The sequence below is a fragment of the Echinops telfairi genome, unplaced genomic scaffold (assembly GCF_000313985.2).
Source record: "Echinops telfairi isolate 266 unplaced genomic scaffold, ASM31398v2 ScPeMD7_70;HRSCAF=299, whole genome shotgun sequence".
Lineage (NCBI taxonomy): Eukaryota > Metazoa > Chordata > Mammalia > Afrosoricida > Tenrecidae > Echinops > Echinops telfairi.
This window is the reverse complement of record NW_022103968.1, coordinates 17,000,323-17,021,530: the sequence shown is the minus strand read 5'-3', so window position 1 is coordinate 17,021,530 and position 21,208 is coordinate 17,000,323. Positions and strand designations below refer to the sequence as shown.

Genomic DNA, 21,208 nt, shown 5'->3' with positions numbered 1-21,208 from the left:
AACCCTTTTAGAAGCTCTAGATCTTTTCCTCCTCCGAAACCACCGCTTACTGCAGCGGGAATAGGAAGAAGGTGTCTCAGCCTCCTTTACTGTAATGGATGTTGTAGTTAAGTGACAGCGATTCCTTTTTTTTTTTTTAAACATGTTCACTTCTCTTAATGGACATTTTTCGTGCCTAAAACATTTGCCTCACATACATATAAGTGTGATTTTTTTTATGCCTAAAGAAAAATATTCCACAAAAATAGATTGAGTTCATATTTTCTGAATTTTTCAAATTATATTCCTGTCACTATAAAGTGATTATGCAGGGATTTCCCCTGGACTTGTATAAATCAAACTTACAAATTCTGAGTGTGCTCGGAGAACCTGAAGTTTAGTTGTAAGGAGCTGTCACTTCAATAAATAGAGTATGATAAATTATAGTCATGAGAATGTGTAACTGTTAGATTATGACTTAGGTGAACTTTCCTGTCTAAAATGTGAATTAGGCTTGAACGTTCAAAGAGACCACGCCTAGGGTTTTAGAGATTTTGCTACTAAGTGTACTACAATTGCCATATCGTGATGAAGTCATTACAATTTGTTTGTAGGCTCTGTATCCTAATACAGGAATTAAAATCCTTTGAAATAGAACACATGGCTCCCCAGGTGTGGTCACTTAGGATCACTCTCTAATCTGTGTGAGCAGACATTCAGACTACAGAATCTAAACAGAAGTTCTTTCCCTATAGAAAGAAAAAGGTCTTAACTTGGCTCTTCGTATCAATTCTTGTAGCTCAGTAGCTGAAAATATGGGCTTTTTTCTTTTTACTTTTTAGGGCAACACAAGTCATAATTTATATGGGAAAAAGTTTCCCTGTTAGTAAGTTTATTTTCAAGTTAATTTCTTATAAATGGATTCATAGAACTTCTTACTCATATGACACTTATGATCAAATTTTAATATATAGGGGAAATGTGGAGGAAAGTGACAAAAATAGCAATATTCCTTTGATCAGAAGTGGGCTATACTTCCCAGTTAAAAGCATTATAGATCAGAAAAGGAAAATAATAAAGAAGTTCATAGCAGTGGTTAAACATAGGTAAAATAAACTAAGAGTTGACAGTTATTTTTATGTACTATACCCTCTCTGAAGTGCCTTCTTTATGGATATTCAGCAACTGTGAATACAATAATTATTACTTCCTATTCTTACTTATAATACAGTTTTCAGTGCATCTGAACTCTGGCGATTAGTAGGATTATAATCTGCCCATTAACTATAACATACATTAACTATATAAAAATGTCTCTGATTAGATAAGTGAAAATTTGAGACATGAAGAATTAAAAAATAATTTTTTTAATGTTCTTCACACAATACACAATGTCATTTAATGTCAGAGTCATTGCCTTGTATAATCTATTCCTGGTTCATTTCCGTTACATGCAATCAAATATAGTTTATCCCTGATCTACAGAGAAGGGCCACAGTGATCTGTTCTGTGCAGCCTCTCATTGTTTGGTTTGCCGGTTTTGCAAGAGCTGCTGTCCTAAGAATTACCATTGAATTGTTGTTGTTTTTTTTAAATCATATTTGCCATCTCAGAAATAAAAACATTTTATGTCTTTGAAAGAGTTCGGTTCTTGAATGTAGTGAAGCTATACCTAGAGTGGACTCATGCATGGGAACCACTTTCAGAAAAAGAGGCACAAGTTAAGAGAATCAGATCACAGAGCTCCTCATAGCGGGGGATGCAGATGGGCACATACACCGCGTTCCAAGCTCTCCTTCTGGAACCGTTATAGCGTCTCCACTCTCCTATGAAAGCTAGATTGATCAGTGACTGAGTACATCCCAAATAGAAGGTTCAAACAACCACGAGGAACAGGGTATTTCCAAACGTGCTAAAATGTTGGTGGCGAAGCAATATTTAACAGATAATGATTGCTAATTTTTTTCTTTTAATACAAGGTTCTCTTAAGTTCCGATTTGGGCTTGCTGTGCATAAAGTGTGTCCAACTTCAGCTCCAGACCAGGGGGTGAAGTCGGTCAATTTAATTCCCCAAGATCTAAAGCAGGCTGGTATCATTTCATATAGCCCCGGCAGAGCGGATCATTACCAGGCACAAATCTGTTCGTTACGTGCTGAGGGTTTATAACAAAATAAATAGACTGTTATCCTAAGTTCTGAAAATTGTGTGTTCGACCCACGATAATGTGTAAAGGGCGTTTAATAGAGTTCAGCATTTATTCGTTATCTGTGTGCGGACAGAGACGGCAGCCGCCGTTATCAGCTTTTTAGAAAAATAAATAAATAAATAAATAAATCTGTAGTTTTGTGTGTGTGTGTGTGTGTGTGTGTATGTCACATGACTGCCTCGCACACAAGGCGCGCGCGCACACATGAACCCTCACATGCTCTGCAGCGCAGTTTTGATTTTAGTCACAGCAGAAGGCTTAGCCACTAGATTCCACTGGTTCAAACCAGCGTAAACCAGATTTTGCAGCCCACAAAAGAACAGATTACCTCTTGTATCAAATTCTGCAAATGGGAGGGGAAAAACCTCCACCACCACCACCGCCAAATAAAAAATAATATGTTTCCAAAAAGATGTTGTTGATCGTAATTCAACATGGTGGCATTGCACGCATTCGTTCCTTCCTACGATGGAGCTAGTAACTTAATAAAATAACGCAATTTCGACTCTTAGTCTAAGCCTCAGCATTGCCATCTTTTGTTTACTTGAATGAATAACTCTCGCCTAACTTGCACCCACACAAACACACACTCACAGAGATTAAAAACCCTCCCATGACCTAGCTTAGCTACAAATCCGGTGTAGGCCTTGAAGGCAGCCATGCAGCACAAACAAGATAGAACACTTTTTTTGTTTGGAACCTATTGAAAAAGCAAATGGGGGGCATTTTTAAACACTCATTGATTATGGCAGGGTGGCATGCCCCAAATGGTCCCCATTGCAGAGGAGTCGTTTTAAACTTTGGCCCTTTAAGTATCATAGTCAACTGAAGAATGGTGTCCCCAGAAAGAAAAGATAGCAGTTCGATCAATGCTCAGAACGTCTCTTTCTAAGAAGAATTAATGTTGGCCTTTCTCTCCCCTCCGCCCCCCGCCCATGATGTTCAGATAGCAAAGGAGAACAATTCCAATATGTGATAGGCCGCAGTTTGGTTTAAATTTTTCCTCCTAGGAAAGGACAGTAACTTTTCATGTGAAGTGTTTTACCCATACATGCTGTAGCGGAATCTGCCCACTAGAAAGAATGACAACTTTTTATTTTAAAAGATTGATATTAAAAGTTCCAGTTAAATGCACGGGAGATCTCAGCGAATAGATATTCTGCCGCTTTAATAAAGGTTTCCGAAGAGTTTTGAAGTCTCATTCTTTTGTACTGGAGACAATGTTCATAGAACAAATGAAATAACAGAATAAGCTGGAATGCATACCGGCTCCCTGGAACTGGAGACAAAAACTGCATTCAGCGTTGAGAAATCGGGCTATAGTAAACATGATACTTTTAGAAAGACTTAGAGTGAGCAACCCATGCACGCTTCTCCCAAAGCAATAGTTTAATTTCTCAGCCTGCAGAAGTCAAGAGTTATAACAGATGTTACAGATATTTGGATGCTTAGAAATGACCAGTTGTAGACCTGGACTTGCTGAGGATGCAGGTTTCAGACCTCGGATGTGGTTTCCGGTCTCTCTTACAACATCGGTTTCAGTTTGGCCTTTGTGCTTTAGAATACGTCCAAACTTACAAACACACACACACAATGAGCCAGATATATAGGTATATCATTCTTAATCATTTCTAAAGAGTAAAGCAAGTTGTTTTTATTTATTTTCGTTAAGGCAAATAGGAAAAGGTTTATAGATGAATTTACCACCCAGCGAAGACTGGCTTTTTATTTGGCTTTCGTGAAATGGTCTGTAATGCAAATGAAGTGGGAGAACTTGGGGCATTGGGATGGCCCAATTTATAAAATGCTCAAACAAACAGAAAAAGGAAGAAGCTATTCCAAGGCGAAAATAAAGCCATTTTATGTGGTGGCAGTGGTGGCCCCTGAAGAAGAAGAAGAAAGCTGAAAAATTAACTCTGAAAAAAAAAAAATATATATATATGGCTCATGAGATATAGTTCTGATCCTGTGTCTCAGATAGATGCTATCTCGCCTGGCATAATTTATTCAGAAATAAAATAATGTTACCTCCAAATACAATTCTATTACTAGGGTAGGCAGATGTATGACATTCTAAACAAAATAATTTGCTGCTTTAAATACTCATTGGGATCAAAGCCTGAACTAGTAATCATTTTCGTTTATAGGTAAAATATGAAATCAGCTGTCATGACTCAAAAATAGGGAAACATCTCGAAAACTTGTATATACAAAACCTCTTCAGTGGTACCGTCTTAGAAGAAAGGAGCAGTAAACTTGTTTTCTTTCTGTATAATATAGACTTCTATGAAGTCGTTCCGCTTTATTTCATGATGGTGTCTTAGATGTACTTTAAAAGAGAATTTCACACTATTCTCTTTGTTTAATGTGACAGTGTGAAAGTGATCTTTATTCGTTCAAAAAACTCGGCATGTAGTCTATGTTTAGGTTCTTTTAATGTGTTTGTCTGTGATTTTTAAATGCTAAACATGTAAACAGATAAATTGTCAATGTTAATTCTGTTTCCTGTCACAAAACTGATCTTTCTTTCCTGCCATTTCTTTCCTTTTTATCTTTTTTTGTGTGTGCATTCATGTTGCAGTTGATAAAATTACGTGAAGAGGTGAGTACATCCTAGCTTTTATTTTTTCTCTTTAAATTCTGCGTTGCCCCTTGGTAAAATGGATTTTCCTAAATCTGAAGTGGGTTTTTGAGTTCATTTTTCAAGGGAACTCTGTGCCTAGCCAGGTTATCGATTATATTGTTTATAAATATTCTCTACTGACCGTCATTTAAAAACAGCTTTATCCTCATCATGTTTATTAGCCCAGACATCATTGTTGTTTAGTGGCATCACGCTTTAAAGGCAGAAGAAAAAGAAAAAAGAAAGGAGCCCTCCTTACGAGGATTCCAGGGTGTGGTGATCGGGGGGACTGCAAGTTCAGATTTATTTTATTTGTATCCTTTTCTCAAAAAGGGACATACGGGACTATTGTAATGGTTCTTAAGATATTCTGATACACTTTGACGAAAGCGGTTTTTAAATCAACTCCTTACTCACCCCACAGCCTAAGACACGATGGCACTATTATCCTTTCGAGTAAGCACACATATGTTATAAATGCCCTACTAGTCTGTGTACACAGATCCCTAAGAATAGCCAAAGTGCTGGTCATTGTTAAACACTTTCCCATTTGTAGGAAATAGCACCCGAGTGAGATCTCCTTTTCATGAATTTGCTAGACTGCTTCAGAATGCAGCTCCAGACTCTTTGTAGCCCAGCAAACATTTGTAGCAGCGTTTGCACATTTTTATCTCATTGTCCACGACCGGCCGATTCTGTTATTTTTATTAGACAAACATCAAATATTCTTTGGTATCCCTGTCAATGATAGAGCCATTATTATATTTATTTAGAAGTTGGGGTTGACTTTTGTCTCTTTTGGATCAGGTCATGAAATAGTGGACCCTACTGTCATTTGAAAATTCACGTCTAACGGCTTACAGTAATCAGTGCATCCGCTTTAGGTGTACGTGTAGTGTAGTGAGTCCACTCACGGGGATGTCCCTCGAATCTTTTCGTTGTACAATTGTGAGAACGCCACCATTCACCAGGTGATGGGCGTGCCTGTTTAGAAGCCCCCAGCTTATGGTGTTAGGGTGTGTTCAACAGCTGCCCTCATTTGAGGTGTGCTGGGGCGAGCCCACTCTGAGTAAAAGTAATAAGGAACTGTAAGAAGGGGGGGTGGGGGGTGACAAACAGAAACCTCACCTTTCTGCGCTTTGAATGCGCCTTTCCTGGGAGCGTGTGTGCGCACGTACTAAACGTAAACAACCCCTTGCAGCTTCGGTGTAGATTCTTACGGTGGGTGGTAGAGGAGACATCATCATGATCTTTGGAGACTATCTGCTCTTGTGTGTTTGCGTCTGCCCCGGCCTAAGGACTGGATTTTCAGTAAGGTTTGGACCCTCACAACACAGGACACTCTCCCCCGAAATTAAAGCCGTGAATACGATTGAGAAAACCGCGCGCCTTCTTCCGTCAGCATTTGCGAGCTATGATTCTGGTGTGTGAAGCTGAGTGGCACGGGCTCGGAAGTGCCCTTCTGAAAGCTGCCTCCATCCCGGCCGGCGGCGCGTCCCCTTTAACACGTGTCTCCCTATTGTTCCTGGGCCTGGCTCTTTTGTTGCGCTTGTAGCTTCTTCAGTTGGGGTCCTGGAATGCTGGGATGGGACTACGATGGGAAGCATTCCCTTGCACGACAGTTGGGAGCTTTTTTCTCTTTTTCTCCTTTCTGGTCACAGCCCTCGTTAGGGGGTAATCATTTACACTCCAGGGTGGAGCGTGGTGGTGCCATGACATTCGTTTGGGGTTTACTCGGCAGTGTTTGCTGCTCAGCCAAAGGGAGAGTTCCCCAGATTTCGGCCGGCCTGGACCTCAGCAGCGCAGGGGGCGTGTTTGCCTGTGCTCGCACACTGAGCGTGTGCCCGGGCGGTGCCGTGGCGCGGAAGGTGCGCCGCGCGCCCGCCGTGGGAACCCTCCACCCCCGCTCGCTGGCTCGCTGCGTCGCGCCAGCCCCCCACACGTCGAGCTCTGTCTGCAACCCCGCGCAGCGGCACTTTACCTGCTTTGAAAAGGGCTGCGGAGGGTGAGGGTGAGAGAGTGAGTTTGGGATGGAGTGGGGGGGGGCGGCCAAGTTGAAAGCGCCTGCTGCTCCGGGAGCGGAGTCCCTTTCATTCTGCGTGCGACCGCGGGAACAATGTCCATGGCGCCGCTGCTGCAAGAACTTGATTTTAGTTGGACTTCAGTGAAGAGGTTCCGAAACACAAAATGAAGGCCTGCTGGAAGGCGCCTGGTAAAGAGGAGAGGCCGCTGTGGACAGATGGAGCTGGCCTGGAGGAGTGCCGTTATTTAGGAATGTACATCTTTTCTCAAAAGTTCTGTGAAAAATTTAGAAAACCAGACTAGCCACACATTGCGTAATCTTATTCGGTTGTCTTTCATGGGATACCCCCCACCCCACCCCACCCACACACATTCTACATTTAATGCTTTATTTCCTACGTTATACATTATCGCCTTCTAAGAGTGCCCATTTCCTATACCGATCTTTGATGAGTATTATGTTTTGATCTCCAGTAGCTAAATGTTTTCCGTTTAACACGAGGACTTCTTCTCAATAGGAAAATGAACTCACACTCTTTTGTACCCTTATTCTGGATTAAAATTCAGATGGACTCCTGGTTTTACTGATCTGACTGATACCTTTATCAGGACTCCTCGATGTGAAGTTGAAGCCCTTTGTTAGGTAGAAAAATCATCGTTCTGGAAGGGCCGAGGGCTCCCTACCTCAGAGCCATTGCCTGCAGAGAGAATTAGGAGCAAGAACGCTAATTTTGAGAAGCCTTGGAAAGTGTTTAATTTTATGTGAAAATAGTCATCAATCCAAAACCCATAGAAACCCCACTTTTTTTTGATCCACAACCAGAGCTTGCAGTGATTTTATTTTTCTTGATATTAGAAGCTTCCCATTCCCAACTCCTTTTATTTATTCAGTTGTTTTTGTTTTACTTTGCAGGTGTGGAGGTAGAAGACAGGCAATTTTTCTATTAACTTCTCCACTGTATATTAGATAACTCTATTCATTATTATAGGCTGTTTTGCAAGCTTTCTGACCTTCACATCAGGTCCCTATCTCTCTGTTCTAAATGCATTGTTTTAATGACTCCCTCCCCTGCAACCTCTGCGCATCCCACCCCACCCCCCGCAATTTTTTTTTTTTCCCAAGGAAAGCTTTGATGTGGCTTTAGCTGCCTCCAACGTCTGGCCGCATCTCAGATGTGTCACCTATGCCGGGAGGGAATAAGGAAATCACGTTTTGAATGGTAATGATAACATACTAATCACTTCCTTGCTTTGAAGATGGGAGCGAGATATTCTGTCAGCATCCCTGGCTGCTAGTGCTTGGAGGTACTGGTCTAGGTGCATTAGCTTAAGTGTGCATGTCAATACCGCTTGCGTCTCCAAGATCCATGGGGGCTCATTAGAGCAAGGTAGATCGTTTCGCTCGACAGCCACTCAGATACTATGTGTGGCACCTCCTTTTTTATTATTATTAGAAAGCATTTCTTCGATTTTAAGTGACATCTGTCAACAACACAAAGTTGTCGCAGTTGTCGTTGTGCTTTTCTCTTTCTTTCCTTTTGACCTGAGACCAAAACTGACTTGGGAAGGTGAGGGTGGGGTATGTGCACATGCAAACACAAATATTCAGATACACAGAGACATGCATTTCTAAGTATTTATAAGGAAACACGCACATAGATACAGTCTTTCACATGTATGGGCAATATTGTTTTCTATTCACATTCATGATTAGCTTATGGAAATTGGGCAGCCTTGATCGAACTAGTGCCTATTTATTATAGTTTACAAAAAAAAGAGTCTAACTGTCAAGAGGCAATTTAAGAGCCTCAGAATCAGGAGCAAGTCCTCTTATTGCACCATCAGGTATCATGTAAAATAGCTGTATACAATTATTATAGTTTTAGTTCATAAACAAAAGCACTACATCTTCCAAGTTCACTTCAAATCTAGTGCCATGTATCCAGGGACAGCCCCACAGTTTTGTACATCGTGTGCATGGAGAAGCACGTGTCTCATGGTTGCTGGTGGTGGTGGTGGTGGCAGCTCCAAGCTGCCTTGGTACCAGCACTGCTATACTTAGCATTCTGTCCTGGTTGCCTGTGTTGTTCTAGGTAGTGTCTTGCTGTCCATCCAAAATTGAGGTGCAGCCTCTTAAAAATCCAGTTTCTGCTAAAATGGATTTTCTGTAGGAAGCAAAAGACCAAATGGGTTTGTTTGTTTCATTAAATGATTGGATTTTACTTTTTATAAAAAAACAACACAAATAGGGGTGGTGGCGATATATATACACGCCTACCTCTGCATAGACAGAAGGGTGCCAGTTGACTCAGGTCTTGGTAAATGTGTCAGTACTCTGGTGTAATCCCTCAGGGCCACACACAACAGGAGTCTGCCTTTTAAAACAAAACAAAACAAAACAAAATGGATGGCCCATGCTGAATTGATTAGAAATCTGCCCATTGTAGTGGTTTTTACAATGGAAGACTTGCTAAAAATTATCCATAATGGGTTGTGCTCCTGCCACGCTCCCCTTACGAAAGCATTCTTTTTTTAAGTGGGTGGTGGAGCACATTGTAGACAGCCGTCTGATTTGTCTCCCCCTTTTTCTTTTTCAGAGGGCACATCTGCTCGATAACACAGAGAGGCTGGAAAGGTCATCTCGGAGACTAGAGGCTGGGTACCAAATAGCAGTGGAGACCGGTAAGAATCCTGCGAGTGAGCAAATCGTCTTGCTCAGGCACAGCAGTCTTCACAACACATGACATTTCAGGGACACTTCAAAGGAGAAGCAGAGACCGCAGCCCGAGATGTGGTTTGCGTATTGGGGAGACAATTGGGAGCTTATTTGCGCTTATCGTTTTTCAAGTTAAAAGGCATGACATCTACTGAAAACAGTTCCTGAGGTTTAAAAGTATGCATCTGAAAAGCGATGGGATACTTTGTGTAAATTCTACATTTGTCTTAATATGCAGTTACATGGTGTCAGTTTACCCACCCGCAATGATTGCCAGCACATGGTGCCCACCGCCAGCCGCTCGCTGTTTCACCATTTATTCACATATGTAAAAATTAACGTTTTCATCAAGCTCCAAGAGGAGGGGCAGAGGCAAATACAGTAGCCACGCCTGCTTTGCCACGCTCGCTCGCCCTGCCCTTGGAAATGATTCCTGATGAGTCTGGGTTTGACGGTCTTCTGTTTTGAGAGAATGAGGAGTCAGAGCAAGCTGTGAAACGAATGTTTATACTATGACTATTATGTTCAAAATAGATCTTGTTATAGTATAATAATTACGTAATATTATTATGATATTATCATATCATAACGCTCAAATCTGAACCGTATTCTTTAATGCTGCCCCAACTTTTGGTTTGCATTAACACTGGCTGTTGTTGAGTGCTGATTTGGCTTTTAGAGGCTCGCCTACTTAACATAGACAAGCTCTTCGTGACACATGTTCCGTGCAGTAACTGCCATGATTTTACGTGGTTAATAAACATGCGCTAACTCTGCAGTTGTCACAGCTTTCTTTTACTTACCTATTGTTTTTGCTTTGTGTTGCAAAGCACAGGTTGTATGTAACCCCCTTTATGCTGTTGGGAACTATGGAATACTGTATATGTGACCCGGTATGGAAACCAGGAAAGCGCGTGGTTTACATCAGTCCCGTCTCTTTTCAAGATTTGGTGTCACTACTGCATTTCTCTTGAGAGACTTAGGTATAATGGAAACAGGGGCTGAGGGCTGGCTTTGATTCATTTCTGATTGGCCACTGTGATTTCTTTCCCTGGGTTCACGGGCATCCCTAAAGTGTCAGACTTCCGTGAAGAACTCTAGGGAAGTGACTGGGAAGAACAAAGACAGCGCATGTATTAATAGTGGTGCGAAAACCAATGCATTTTCACCCACATCTCCCTGCCTCCACCCCATTGTTTACTCTGTTTATATTATAGGCAGCCCTTCTTTGAGAGTTCTTGACAGATTGGCTTTCTTCCTGGATTGGAATGGAAGCCAGGCCTTGCGCCCTCATTTTGTTCTTGGGCTTACCTTTAAGAATGTGTTCAGTGGAAAAACCCCTTAAACCTGTAGTCGAAGGACCTGGTTGAGGATCTACCTAAGAGTGGGCATGAACAATTCCCGCAGAGGGCTAGAGGCACAATCTAATGGGCCTGCAGAAGCTGATGCCTACACGCTATCTGGGGTGATGGGCTGGAGTATACAATATTTCCATTGCCAGGTGGGTACTGAGTCCATTTATCTTTTTCTGCAAAGGGGACGGTAAGCCCAATCTGTTTGGGATGCTAAGTCCCAGCTCTTCAACAAATCATACAACCTCTCTGAACTTCAGTTCCAGATCCAATGGAATGGAAATCATGCCGTCTACCACATCATATTCTTAAATTAAAACAAAACCATGAGGATATGTATTCAAATATTTAATATACCTTAAGAAACACAAAGCAGGTATACATTTTGATATGAGGATGTAGTCATTTAATGATATTCCGGTGTCAGTCTCTAACTCATAGAAATTTTCTGGTCGTTGTTGAAATGTGTATGTCAGAGAGGAACAAAATGACCTGCTGTGTCCCTTTGATGATCCTCTGGGAATGTATTACTTGGGACTCCTCGTGGCACTGCACCTCTGCAACAAGACCATCAGCCAGCATGCTTTGCGTGAGCTTCTCTCCACGTCGCGGGGTTTGCTGTGGAGACCTCCTTGCTGGGACACCGTCAGGAGACTTGATGAGAATGATGGGGTTGGATGACCAAACGCCTTCCTTTCACTACACAGCCTGTGGAGCACCCTCCTCAAAGACCGTGACTTGCGGACGGTTATGAGATTTGGGGGAGGGGTTTGATTTTATTTGGAGGAAGTGACCATAATGTCCACAACAAATTACCAACACAGCCAACATGAAAAAATACCAATTTCAGAGGAACCCACAGACGGAACTCAGCGTCAGAGAAGGGTGCCTGTGAAAGGCCTCGTGCCATGGACGAGCCTGGAGGACGTCGCGCTGAGTGAAATGAGTGTGTCACAGAATGACGAGCACCGGGTGCGGCCACCGGTGCTTAAACATGAAGAAAAGGCTTTCACACTAAAAGAAACAGACTCTGATGGAAGTGGGAGGAGAAGTAATAGGCTAGGAGTGGACAGGTGTGGACTTGGGTAAAGGGGAAGATGATATCCAACAAGAAGGAGCTGAGGCCAAAAATGGCGGCCACAGGGCAAGCCATTGGGAGATTCCAGAAATCGTTGAACACGAAATGATGAACTGCTCTGTAAACCTTCACCGAAGTCACCAAAACAAGTTTAAAAACAAAAAAAGTACAGCCTATAAGCAAACCAGAATCCCCATGGACTTTTTAGTACAGTTTGATGACTAATAACTGATTCCATTTTATGCAATTAGAAGTTTAGTTGTTTTGAAGATGTAGGAGCTTCTTATCAAAGTGTAGGGGAGGCGTGGAGGTGGGTGGTGATGGAAGCAATGACGTGAGGCATAGCCTCCATTTAGATCAGCGGTTCTCAACCTGTGGGTCATGACCCCTTTGGGGGTCGGGCAGCCTTTCACAGGGGTCCCCCGATTCATAAAAGTAGCAAAATTACAGTTATAAAGTAGCAACAAAATTTTTTATGTTTGGGGATCACAACATGAGGAACTGTATGAAAGGGCCACAGCGTGAGAAAGGTTGAGAACCACTGGTTTAGACAGAAGTCATTGTGGTCAGGATTTTCTTGGATGAGTTTGGAAGAGGAGTAAGAAATGGGAAAGAAGTCCCAAAGCATTTCCCCTGCCCTTTCCTCCCTGGAAAACAATACGGGAGCCCTACCTTCTATTGGGCACCGTGCTGCCTCTGTATTTCCTGCTTCCGTGGTGCCCCAAACCCAGGCCAACAGTCGCTCTGGGTTAAGATAGGGGTGTCATGACACACCTGGTTTCGTTAGAGTAGCAGTAGAGGAATAGACTCTCCAGAGGGACAAGTTTTAGAGTTACTGCTTTCTTCTTCTTAGTGACTGCAACATGAGGAGGAGGAAAAGATGTGGACGAGCGAGTATAACTTGTGAAGCAGCCCAAAGAGGAAGAAGCCTAGCCCCAGACCACAGCAACTTCTCACCAGTGCACAACAAAAGGGGGAAAATGCTGGATGGCGGGACTTTCTCAGAAAGCGAATTTTATGAGGTTCAAGAACATCCCCCTTTCTAAGATGATCTTTTTCCTATTTGGGGAAATTAAAAGAAAAGATAGTTTTACAATACGATAGAAATTATAAGTAGCAATCAATTTGTTGTTGTTGCCGTTCCCTAGAAAAATAACAAAATTGGCAACCTTATTTTGAGCTCTCTGATGTGTTTTTAGAACTTTCAGTTATCACAAAATCTAGAGCTACTGCCTGTTATCGTGAATTAGAGAAAAAAAGGGGGGAAATGAGACAACCATTCCTTTTTAAATATCGTTTTATTGACATTGGTTCACATATTATATACTTCCACCGTGCAGTTATATTAAAAAGAGTTGTAAAATCACCTTTAGAGGCAACCACTCTTACCTGTTCCTTTCTTCAACCATGTGTGTGCCTTTGAGAAATCTCTGAACTTCTTTACATATTTCATACTTCTGCAAAATGGAAACCGAACACTAGATTCTATCCCATAAGGTTATAAATGGAGACCATGTATACATGAGGGGGCAGCACAAATTTCGTGGAAACATTCTTCACTATATCTTTTCATTCCATTTTTTCCACTAACTTTTGGAAACTTCCTAGTATTCAGTATTTTGAAAGTTAAAAAGGAAGGCTGTAGAACTCATTTTCATAAGTTACCACTAGCAAAAGGGGTTGTCTTTCAAAATTATTGGTTAAAAAGAAAAACACTTAAAACGTTTGATATACCTTTCTAGTTATTAACTTGATGGCTGTTCATATTATTTTAATTGATCACTTGTGTCTTCCATGTAAATAATAAAACTCAGCTTCTAAAATTCTGAAGTCACTTTTGAAATTTCTACGAGCTATTTTGTCCAATCAAAGGTGGTTATTGCCGCTTTAGGAAAACCTACTCAGTAGAGTGGCATCCAGAATGCATTTGGTTTTAGAAAAGACACACGATTATTTTTAAGTGTCGTTTGGCCCCCAGCCCGTTACTACTGGTCAGACTTCTTCCATGGCTGCTCCTTTGGTAAAGTTGTGTGTGGATTGGGCAGTTGCATTGAATAGAGAAGGGGCAAAGGGATGAGTATGCGACGTCCAACTAAAGAGCTGAAGCTGGTACATTTGAATCTTAGACAGACACAGCAGGAGGACAATTAGACTCTTTAACAGAATTTCCTCGCGAGCAGTCATCAAAGACCAAGCACTGTGCTGTGTGCATGAGCCGCTGGCTTGATCTGCTATAGCATTTCTTCTAAGTTCTAGTTCTGGAATCTCCACATGAAAAGTGGCTCTTCCTTTTTCGCAGTTCCTGCTAACAGGTATGTCTTTTAGTTGTGGACATAGCAATTTTGAGTTCAGGGGTGAAATACTTAAAACTCTGGGTTATCTTCCAGTCTACCTGAAATCACATTATATTCTCCCCACCCCCCACCCCACACCCCGAGGTAAATGTCCCAGAATCACACTACAAACAGGAACAAAATTAATGGAAGCTGTGTGGTTAATGAAAGACAGAAGACTGGGAAAGGGCAGGAACCGTGGGGTTTTGCTGCTTTCAATGTGTGAAAAAGCAGCTTTCAAGCAGTTTAGACACCTCTGACCTTGCACCCTGTGGACCCAGGGGGCCTGTGGTCCATCTCGGACCACGAGAGTGGGTGCCTACTGTCATTAGCCTTAGGTCTTTGACTACCAATCAGCACCGTGTTCTAACCTTCTTCCTGCTCTCCCAGTCTGGTGGTGTCAGTTGTTACCTCAGGCCACCTCACCCCGGCTCCCAATTGGTTATTGAGCTCTGCAACAGGGTTCCATCTGTCTGCCAGCCATCTACTCAGCTGCCATGAGGAAGATCTACGTATCTCTTCCCTCACCCAGAGACCTGCCAGTTCCCTTACCCCCCTATGCCTACTGCTTGGACATGCTACAGTGTTTATTGACCACTTGACATGGATCAGCCGCTTCTGCTCAGCACCTACATCCAACCCCCCTGTTAGTCCTCACCACAGCTCTCTGCAGTCAGTCATGGTTTTGGGTTTTTCCATTTTATGCGTAAAAGAGTAGTGTAGAGAGATCACATGATTTGCTGATGCTCCACAAAGCTAGAAACAGCTTCCAGACAGACCATCTGATTTCATGCTCTAAGGAATAATTCTTAGTTTATAACACTGAGCCCTAATGAGTGTCACGGGCTACAGGGATACAAGCGAGGAAGCTGTCACCGTCTTGGTTCTCTGAGCAGAGAATGCTGTGTTCATAGACACCAATGTGCAGGTTGGAGGCCAGTGAGGCCATGTTCCGATGACTACAGTAATGGCAAATGAGCACTTCATATTCGGTCCACAACATCCCCAACCATACTCACTGGTATTGAGTGAACTCTGTCTCATTGTGAGCCTACCCAGGGCTTCTAAGACTGTAAATCTTTACAGAATGCTCCGGCTTTCTCCCGAAGTGTGGCTGATGGTTTTGAACCCCTGATCTTGTGGGTAGCATCTCATAGTACTACCAAAGTGCCTCTTTATAACCTGAGAACAGGATTTTCCTATAGTACCAAAATTTTATACCATAGTACCACCAAAGCTTTTTCTAACATGGGAACAGAAAATAGGATGAGACTGTTGGGTTAATGTTAATTTCCAATGTTATCGATTTCTACCTATTTTAGAGAGAGAAAAATATCCTATTAACTTATTAAGCCTTTAGACAGAAAAAGTTTTCTCCAGGAAAAGCTTCTATTCATCATCTTTGACGGTAGAGTGTGTAGGTCTATTTTCAGAATCTCAAGGATGTGTCTTTTAAATAGACATGGTTTTTTTTTTTCAGTGCTGAGAATTCCACGACTATGTCCATTGAAAGTTTTTAAGTCTTCCAAGTTGCAAAATAGTCGTATTGAGTGTAGTTATCACTTTGTAATTCCAACCTATTAAGGTCTCACTTCTCTAGGAGCGAGGGCGGTGCAATGAAAAGAACAGGGGAGGTTGTCGTTGGGGCGACGTTCTTACAGAATATTTTCAAAACGCTCTTCACTTTACTTTGTGAGTTCTATGAGATATTAGTGAGCCCCATAGTGGGTAAGAAAAAGGATGTCATTTAAACCCTCTATGGAGAACCTTCTCCTTAGGTGGTCCAAGTGAATTCATAGGGTTCATTTTTAATCCATTAAAAAAGTATTATACTCCTTTTTAAAAGTGTCTTACCCCATAAGGCCCATCGCTTTTCCAGTTGGTGTGTACGACACATGGGAAGCCGTTCTCACCCGGCTGTATCTCTGTGAGTTGAGAAAATGAGCGACGACCAAAGCAGGTCGCCGAAATGCCCATTTACTTTCAAATATTACAGTGAGAGACATTAAGCTCATGACCTTGTTGCACTCATATAACTCTCCTTAGGATTCTTTTTTTCTTTTTTTTAATCAGGTTTATTTTTCCCTTTGAGTCTGACTTCCCTTGCCCAGAAGTTTTCGTTTCACCAGTGTTTATGTATTTAACAGAATTTTCTGAGGTGGGTGCTACAGAATTTGCACAGCATGGACTCACATTGGACTAAGACTTTGTGTGTGACTTGTATCAAGCGGAAAACTTGCGGGCATAAGCTTGAAAACTGGCTTTTTTGTACGTGTGCTCCACATTTGAAGCTTTTCGTCTGTATTTCCTGTTGGGCTACAGTGTTTTTCAATGATGCCATAAGAGAACAAAGTGAACATTAAAAAATAATTTCTTTTTATTGAAGAGTATGTTTTTTCAAGTAAAGTCATTATCAAAGGGACTGCCAATGTAGGCCATCATTCATGTATGGTGCTGTGTTGCCCCTTTGCTTCTTGAGATATAAACTCTAAGCCATAGTTAAATAAATACCGATGACTAGATAAATACCTATTTATTTAGAGAGCGGAAGAAACCACCCAACTGACAGATAAGGAAAAAAAACTTTTTGAAGGTTGGCCATTTGGGAAGGAAAATAAAGCATCATGTTGGGTAATCATACCATCATCCTCTGGTGCAACATACCACATTAATCCAGTCTTTTGATCCATGGTATGGTGATTCCCACCAAAAGATCCAGTGAAAACCAAGAACCAAACTCACTGCCGCTCAATTGATTCTGAATCATACCGACCCTTGTGAGTTTCTGAGGCTAACTCTTTACAGGAATAGAAAGCCTTGTCATGATCTCGAGGAGTGGCTGGTGGTTCAGAACTGCTGACTTGGCAGTTAGCAGCTCAACACATGAACACTACACCACCAGGGTTCCTTGTGGCCCACCAAGAGGAGTAGGCGCTTGCTTGTTGGACTCCCTTGATGGCATGGTCACATGCAAATATGGTGCTTGGCACCCTAATGAGGGGATTGGTCAATTTTGCTATTCCTCTGGGCTTAAAATCAGCCATCCCGAGCCAGCAGCTTGATTCTGACTCCTGTAGCCCAAAGAGTTACCAGGGCAGTACATCTTTTTGGAAGTAGATTGTTACATCTCTCTCCCATAAAGTGGCTTTAGGGTTCAAACCACTGCATCACAAGGGCATGTGGAATATATCATTTCTTTAATAAGCTAGAGCAAGACATCAATTGAGGGTAAATGAAATCGCTGTAAATTCCCATAATACAGGTAGTGTTTCCACGGTAGTGTGTAAAGAGGAAGTTGGTAAGGCTCCGCAGAGAGAGCTGTCGGGAAGAAAGGGAAACAAGGACAAGTAAGGAACCATAAACGGAGCCAGGCTCTGGGAGCAGGGAACTTCTCTTGCTTGTTCATTCCAGGCACACCTTACTCAGTTCCTGGGTATGTTTCCAAGTGACAATGTTCACTTAACAACATTTCTCTCCTAGTTTTTATTATTTCAGACTAATGACATATTTCCTTCTCAATGTCCTTAGCTGTTTTAATGGTTATACTCATAGGTGTGATTTTGAAAATTGATATGTTGTGGAGCTCCTTGAGGCTTGAAACCACTTATCATGCTAATTTTTAACCTTGTATTATAAGGTGAGAAGGAGCTCTGGTGGAGTAATAGTCATATATTGGGCTGCTAACCACAGGGTCTGAAGTTCGAAACCACCAGCCACTCCACGGGGGAAAGACAGAGCTTTCTACTCCTGTAAAGAGTTACTGTCTCGGAAATTCACAGGGGCACCTCTACCCTGTCCTATAGGGTTGCTATGAGTCAGCATCAACTCAATGACAGTGGTTTGGTTTGGGTTTGTCGTATGGTAAAAGTAATAATAATGATAATCGTAGCAAAGCCATTGTGTAATCTATTTCAAAATCTTTAAGCTATTTCTACACCTGTTACCTCCTGGTATCAATCAATAAATTGACTTTACTGAAATGAAAATGATTGGTTCAGATTGCGTAAGCTGACTGCATCCCCACGTGCCCTTCCATTCACCAGCCCCAGTCGCTTTCACGTTCTGTATGGTTTCTTGAAGGAATCAGTACTTTTTGTTTCCCTCTTCTGGATCAGCATATTTATCACTTACCTACAATGTACGTTGGACATATGATCAGGAGAGATCAGGGCCTGGAGAGGGACATCATGCCTTGTAAAGAGTCAGCAGAACGGAGGCGGACGCTCCAGGAGATGAATTGACCCGGTAGCTCGACCAGAGCAGCAATTGTGAGGATGGCGGGACCAGCAGCGCTCTGTTCTGTTGAGCGTTGGGTCATTATGGGTCAGAAATGACTCAATGGGACTGAACTACAGCATCATGTTCAGTGCTCTTTCCTGAGCTGTTGACAGTTCCCAACCACTGCTACCATGTTGATTCTGACTCACAATGACCCTACAGGACACCGGAGAACGGACCGTTTGGGATTTCCAAGACTTTAAGCCTGTACAGCAGCAGGCAACCTCATCTTTCTCCCCCCAGGCCGACTGCTCTATTCGAACCACTGATGTTACAGTGAGCAACTCACTGGTTAACCCATTATGCCACCGGGGCCCCTTGTTGATGATCCGGGCCTGTCCTGTAAAGAACTAAGCAGCCATATCATTCTCTCTCGCTCCTGTTTGGTATCTGCAGAGTTTTACAAAGTCATCCTAATTTCTCATGGAGGTGAGTTAAAAAATTGACTGGAGTGACTTTGTTAATATGGAAAAAAGAGATTTTTACTTTTCCTTAAGCCTTGCAACTCTGAAGGTAAGCCTGAAGATGGACCAGGCACCTTATTGTCTCTCTGCCAGCCGTGACCTTTCTTGCTGCAATGAATCCCCTCGTTTGTATTGCTATGTGCAAGGTACAGGGTTTCATTTTTCTTCCTACTTGGACTTCCTGTAGAATGCACACCCCATATCGTTCTTTAAATTCACACTGTTGTGAGAACAAGTAAGTCTGTCTGTTCCCGCCTTTGTTCCCTGTACACCTTGTGGAGCCCCAGCTCCTGCCTGCCCTCTGTAAATTGCTGGACTCGGCTCAAATTAAACACTGTCAGATTACCAGCAGGTTACAAAGGTGCGGAGTGTATCTTTCTCTTCGGCGATTTTTGTATCACATCGTCTTGATCTGGAAAATGCTAACAAATTCAAACAAATGAATTGTCTCACACCCCTGCCCCCTTGTAAACCGGCACCAAGGTCTACCACACAAAAAGTAGGAAGAACCGGCAGACGCTTTCGCGCGTCTTTGAGGATTACCAGAGGAAAAAAAGAAAGTAATGCATATAAACTGCACAGGAGTTATTTTTTTTAATCCAAGCACAAGGCAGATCCCCCGGCGTTCACTAGCAATGAAGCAAAGTGGAAGGTGCATGGAACTTTTGCAACTAAGACAGACCTAGTTCGCATCTTAATTCTACCGTTTCATGGCTATGGGGCATTGGGCAAAGGCCTTCACCTTTCCTAGTCCAAGCGTCCAAATCGATAAAAATCCTTGAGGGTCTTTTATATGGAGGGTGGTTGCCAGAGTTCCCCGAGATAAACTAGGCATTGAGTTTTTCATGCCGTTAGGTGCTGCTGAGCCCGTTTCTGACTCGTGGTGACCCTGCTGACAACAGAAGGAAGCACTGACTGCTCATGTGCCATCCTCCAGTGCTGTTATGCTTGAGCCCACGCTTGAAACGACTGTGTCCATCCAGCCTATGTGTTGGGCTGCGATCAGCATGGTTGGCAGGTCGCTGGCCTTTCCCAGGGAGTTGGGTTCTCCTGGCGGCATGACAGAAGTACTTGCGATGAAGTGTCAGCATCTGCTCTTCTAAGGCGCATTCTGCTTGTACTTCTTCCCAGACAGATGTGTTTGTACACGGTACTTTCAATATTCTTCTCCAGCACTATAATTCAGAATCTTCTCCAGCCTCCCTTAATCATTGTCTGACTTTTGCATGCATATGAGGTCATTAAAAATACCATGGCTTGGGTCAGTTCTCAAAGTGGCATCCTTGCTCTTCAACATTTTAGAGCAGTGATTCTCAACCTGTGGGTCACAACCCCTATTGGAGGTCGAATGACCCTTTCAGAGGGGTCACCCGATTCATAACAGTAGCAAAATTATGGTTATGAAGTAGCAACAAAAATAACTTTATGGTTGGGGGTCACTACAACATGAGGAACTGTATTAATGGGTCATGGCATTAGGAAGGTTGAGAACCACTGCTTTAGAGAGATCTTGTGCAGTAGATTTATCCAATCCAGTTCATTATTTGATTTCTTGAATGCTGCTTCCATGAGCATTGGTTGTAGATACAAGCAAGATAAAACGCTTTGACAGGTTCAGTCTTTCCTGTTACCTGTTGGTCCAGTTGTGAGGATCTTGGTTTCTTTGCCTTGGGTTGTGATCCTCATTACTTCAAGTCCTCTGCGCTTTCAGCAGGAAAGGCTGGGCACTATGTGTCTTGGTTGTTCATAAGCGTCCTCCAATGGCGCCCCGTTCTCCTTCAGATCTTCCAGCTTCTTGGATTAATTGTTCAGCACACAGATGGAATAAGTCTTTCATAGGTATCCGGGAGATGGTCGCTTCCATTTGTCCTAATTTGTATGGCAACACCAGCCACTCTAATAAGGAAGCCCACAAAGCTCCATGACTTCATGCAAGGAAATTTGTTTCTCACTCTTGAAACAGCCCAGTGTGGGTGTTCTTAGTCAGCAGACAGCCTTGGTGCAGTAATTCAGTAACCCAGCTTCCTACCCCCTTGCATCTCTGCACTACTCTGAGACTCTGGAATCCCCTACATTCATCAGCACCTAGGCAAGAGAATGGAGAAGGCACATTGCTTTTAGAATTCCCTAGGCAGATAGGACACGCACGGGCTCTA

General features: G+C 42.6%; 1 protein-coding gene across 5 annotated transcripts in view; it reads left to right on the top strand.

Annotated features, from left to right (window-relative positions):
* VTI1A (vesicle transport through interaction with t-SNAREs 1A) overlaps positions 1-21,208 on the top strand; it is a 400,746-nt gene that overhangs the window by 98,810 nt on the left and 280,728 nt on the right. For 3 of the 5 annotated variants that reach the window (XM_004700923.2, XM_045291213.1, XM_045291214.1), the window contains exons 5-6: positions 4,768-4,788; positions 9,429-9,513. In XM_004700923.2, coding sequence (XP_004700980.2) covers positions 4,768-4,788; positions 9,429-9,513 — 106 coding nt within the window. The remainder of the gene's footprint in view (positions 1-4,767; positions 4,789-9,428; positions 9,514-21,208) is intronic. The other 2 variants (XM_004700922.2, XM_045291215.1) reach the window with 1 other exon arrangement.